The sequence below is a fragment of the Egretta garzetta genome, unplaced genomic scaffold (assembly GCF_000687185.1).
Source record: "Egretta garzetta isolate BGI_Z169 unplaced genomic scaffold, ASM68718v1 scaffold215, whole genome shotgun sequence".
Lineage (NCBI taxonomy): Eukaryota > Metazoa > Chordata > Aves > Pelecaniformes > Ardeidae > Egretta > Egretta garzetta.
The window spans coordinates 1,362,738-1,367,720 of NW_009259719.1; the positions used below are offsets into that span (position 1 = coordinate 1,362,738).

At 49.8% G+C, this 4,983-nt stretch overlaps 1 protein-coding gene across 1 annotated transcript in view; it reads right to left on the bottom strand.

The window, feature by feature from the left end:
- The window catches only part of PLXNA1 (plexin A1), a 109,596-nt gene that overhangs the window by 4,199 nt on the left and 100,414 nt on the right, over positions 1 to 4,983 (bottom strand). The window contains exon 29 of the mRNA XM_009639304.1: positions 3,607 to 3,819. Within this exon, the coding sequence (XP_009637599.1) occupies positions 3,607 to 3,819 (213 nt within the window). The remainder of the gene's footprint in view (positions 1 to 3,606; positions 3,820 to 4,983) is intronic.

Below are 4,983 nucleotides of genomic sequence, written 5' to 3' on the forward strand. Positions count from 1 at the left end.
GCCGCGCGCGGTGACATACCACCATCACCCATTACAACGCTGCTGCTCATTGAGAGGTCCCCGAGCCCTGCACAGAGCGGTCAGCAGCATTAGGAACATGCTCCCAATGGAGCGGCACTGAGCCCAGCCCAGCCCACCACACTGCAAAGCCAGAAGCTGCTGCTCTGAGACAAGCCCTGCACAGAGTGGTCAGCAGCATTAGGAACATGCTCCCGATGGAGCAGCACCGAGCCCAGCTCAGGCCACCACACTGGGAAGCCAGAAGTTGCTGCTCTGAGAGATTTCCCACCCTCTCCTAAACCACATTTTTCCTCCTTCCCATGCCATTGGCAAGGTTTTGCCACCAATCCGCACCCACCAGAATCCTCCATGCCTGTAGCAACATGGAAGGCTTTGCTACTGTTCTCCTAAGGTCACCGTGTTGCTAAAGCCAACGATGCCCCTTTGCATTCAGTGAAATACTTGGTGCATGAACACAAGACAAGTTCACATCCAGCCCTTGCAGCAATACATGCCTGCATGGTTACGTCTTCCTCATGAACAGCCATTCAACACAGCCTACGGCTGCCGCCGGCCATGCTCAGAAGTTACCGCTCACCAAAAAACTAGAGGACCTTTTTTTTTTCAGTGAAAACTGAGGTTCTGCAGACACATGTGTGAACTCAAAGGATCCTGGGCAGCACAGAAGGTAGCTGATGTCTTAGGGCATGCCTGGGTCAAATGACCTGGTGCTTTCCTGCATTCCTTGTGCCTCTCTGATGATTGCTACCAGCAAGATACTACCTTACATTTCCTAGAGCACCTTAAGATTTGTGGTCCCATCCCACAGCTGCCTCGTTGATATGCTCAGCAAATACAGAGAAACCCCCCCACAGCTTACATTGTCCAGAATCATAGCAGAAAAACAGAATATTCTGTTTCATCAAAATCCAGAGGGATCAAAGCCTCAGCGTCCCATTGCACAGGAGGGTTATGCCAAGTGGATGCACCAGCAGACTGGCTGCTGAGGTCCTTTTGGAAACCAGGGCTGCGTTCACAGGCCTCTATTAAAAAAGAAGCCCTGCTCACATCCAATGAGCCCTGGCAGCTCCCACCACCTGGAAATACAGAGTGCCAGTCTCTTCCAGGTTTGCTTTACTCCTCATGACTCCTCCAACTACTCAGGGAAGTTTCTGGTACAGTGATTAGCATCATTAGCATCATCAGCCAAATGCTGAGGTGGAACACGGCTGAAGCACTTGGATAGGAGCAGATGGCAGTAAGACCACTTGAGGAGATGAATACGAGGATCCACTTCATCCCGCGGCGCTGAACTCAGCTAGTGATAAAATACTTGGGCAGTTTTTACAAGGAGGCTCATTCACACCCAGAAAGTAATGTGAGAGATTTCCTGGATGCTGCCAAGAGAGCAGTAGGTCTGAGGTGAGGACCTCTGGCTAAACCAGGCATCAGGAGATCCACTACACCACTAGAGAGATCACCCCCGAGTGACATCTCCTAAAGCTGACGTCACTTCTACCTGTGCTGAGGAATATTAGGGACAACACACCCAACGTTCTCAGTTCCAGCTAGCTTTGATCAGCAAAGAAAACCCACAGAGATCCTCCTGGCCACCCTGTAACCCTGCTGGTGAAGGCCCCTGTGGGGAGGGACCCATGGGAGATGAATGTACAAGGCAGACCTGCTGAAGGAAGAAGAAAGCTTTTGTGGCTGCCACAGCAAGATGTCCAGCTAACATGCAGTGGTTTTACATTCTGGGTTTTATCACAACACAAAGGATGGCAGGAAAACATCATTTTTCAGTACAAGTATGCATGGCTCATGTGGACCAAGATCCCAGTCACACCTACGTTTTCCAGAGGACACCTACCACAGCCATGGCCCCAGTAGCAGTCCCCTTGAGTTTCCCCAGGTTCCCCACCTCCCAAGCCCTCTACCATGCTATTCCTGCCTCGGACTGGCAGGATGCTCTTTTTTCAGCTGGTGCCTGAACCCAGGCGGCAGACAGACCTGCTGTTGGGACTAGCAGTCCCACTCAGCTGCCCACGCGTCGCTCCCACCCTGCCTCTGCAAAGCTTTGCCGTGAATACCATGCCAAAAGCCAGAAACGCTGATTGTGTAAATCCCCACAGCAGAGGAGCGGTAGGAGACGCAGTTGCACCCTGCACCAGGCAGCTCTGCCCCTGCTCAGCCGCCTCTGGGACCGTACTGGTGGCAAGCGATGGCAGGAACATCTGTCACCAGTGAGAGCTCCCATCTCCTCCCTAGGGACACAGCGTGTCTAGACCAATGTTTCACTCTGGTATGGTTTTATACCTTTTTTTCTTCAGGCACACATAGAGCTGAATATTTTTGTCACAGAGATGGCAAGGTCAGAGAAATTCACCTTATGAAGTTTGCGATATTCCTACAGGACCCCACTCCAAAGCCCCCCGCAAAGAACCTTCTCCTATTACAGTGCAGCTCATCTCTCATCTCAGCCACTGTATTTCAGGGGCAACTTTTCTTCTGATCCAAGCCCTATCTTCCTCGAGGGAAGAAGCTTGCCTTTGTACCTGCCTGCAAAGCACCAGGCATGCCAACGGTGCGACAAAAATAACTGTATACCGAGTATTCCAAGGATGATTTGGGCTACAAAGTCCCATGCTTTCAAACTAGAGAATATGATGCTTATTGTTGCCTGGACACCTTTCATTTGATTCATTCTGTATCTGGTCTAGATGCTGAAAAAGGGAAGGGTCCCCAGTTAGGAAAAAAAAAAAAAAAAAAAAAAAAGAGGACGATCTATAGGACAGCAAGGGGAAAGTTGCATCAGCAACCTGAAATCTGCCATTTTTTAAACTTGATGAAGTCCCACTTTGGCACACAGTAACATTTTAACAGCAGCTCTATTTAGATGGCTTTGGAGGACATCGCCTAGGTTTCTCTCCCAAAAGGATAAAGCCAAACACAGCGTTATGCCTGAGCGCATCAATTTGCAATCAGCAGCATTCAAACCCTGAACTTTTAACACTGCATTAATTCAGCGGGACAGAAGGATGTCTCTCATCAGCTAACAGTGAAGGTGGAGGGTGTCGGAAGGACTCAGGGGACCTGCTCCTCTCCCTGCTTCTCGGCCCAGCGACAGCAGCCCGAGCACTGCCTCAGAGTATGTGCTCTCATCAGGATCCCTGGAAAGATGTACAGATGGATGAGAGATGGGAAATGGTAGTTTTCAACCATTTCAGCAAAACCTGTGTGTATTGCCATGGTACAAAAAAGGCACTTCTCTAGTCCAAGGCTGATTTCTCACTGCTCTTCAAAAGCAATCAAGGGAGGTGTTAGCAATTCACTAGCTCAGGCAAGTTTTTACAACAGAAAACATTAGACAACCTAAAAGTGGACGTTGCTTTTAGCACCCCTTAAGCAAGTCATAAACAGCTCTGTCAAACAGTCAGTGCAAACTCATTCCAGGAGAGGAGAGGATCCCCTTCCACAAGCATTAACACGATGCCTCTTCAGACAGCCGCCAAGAGGAGTCCTCCCAACCACCCAAGTCCCCACACCCACGTATGTCCACTGTAAGTCCTCCAGGTGACACAAGGAGCTATTGCCAAGTCTACTCACCTTTCTACCCAGCTCTTGTAGTTGGGGATGTCCTTGGCATACAGTAGTTTGTTGGAGGGAGAGTCTTTTCCTAGCTTGTGCTCAGAAGTTGAGCAGGAGTCCATGAATGTCTGAGCCACCACGGATAGGCAGGCATCAGTAATACTGTTCTTGTGAATGTCAAACACAAACTGGGGGTTCTTAATCACATTCACCCAAAAACGTAGAGGTAGACTGAGGGAAGAAAGAAACAGGAGTCAACACCTGAAACAAGCTCTACATGGCAGCCAGCGCACACACATCTCCAGTTGCAGAAGGAGGAGCTCCCCACAACCCAGAATTGGGCAGGATGCTTTTCCCAGTGCCCCAGGAAACAACCTGGGGTAAAGGGCTGTTCCCCTCTGCCCCATTGCAATACCACCTCCTCTGCTCACCCCCACATGGACACAGATCTCTGTGGAGAAATTCCTCAGCACCACCAACATCTCCAAAGGTAAACCAGGGCAGCACAGATCTGCGGTTTCTCCAAGGATCCACTCATACTGAAGAGCCCCTGCTGAGCCCATGGGTCAAACCAGGCAAAGTCCCCTTCTCTCACATCAATAAGCCCATCTACTGCACTGTGTGGCATTTCACACGTCTCCATGTCAGAGGAGGGGGTTAACTGAACTTCTCAAGGGACTCATTAGCACATTTAACACCAGAGGAGAATTTAGGCAGCCTCCAATGTTGGAAACAAAGCTCTCAGCTGCAGAAGCGACGGGTCTCCTAGCCAGCCACTGACTGGATGTTTGCTGTGTATTGACATGGGTGCCACTCTCCATGGCTCCATTTCCCAGTCCTGCTGCCCCTCTCTTCTCCCAGGAGCACCTCAGAGTCTCCCCCCATCAGAACGCCTCTCCGCTCTGTCATCCCTCAGCACCAACACCCAGCGAATGCTTTTATCTTAGACAAAACACACTTCATTCCCCAGGACTTTCCTAATGAGGGTACCGGGTGCATGTACATATTTCATCTGTGAAGGGAATGGCCTCAAGAAATTAGCTCCACACATCGAATTAGCGCCCAGAGATAAGCACAGGCATTAGTATGCAGGAGCCTGCATGCCCAGCCCCTGCGGAGTGGGGCTTTTTTTTTTCCTCCCTTGCCTTTTGCTCCTTCTTTTAATATAGAAAGCTGAGTTATAAATCAGTTCCAAGCACTTCCACGCTCTCACATCTCCATTTAAAAATGTTTCTTTTCCTGCCCTGCTAATTGCCAACAGTTACTGAACTATACAAAAGCAATTTGGCTGCCATTTAACAAATGCCAGACACGGGAATGTACGTACCCGTCTCCAGTAACGGCAAGATCAGAGAGATGAAATCAGTGAGGCAGAAAAAAAGAAAAAGGCCGGGG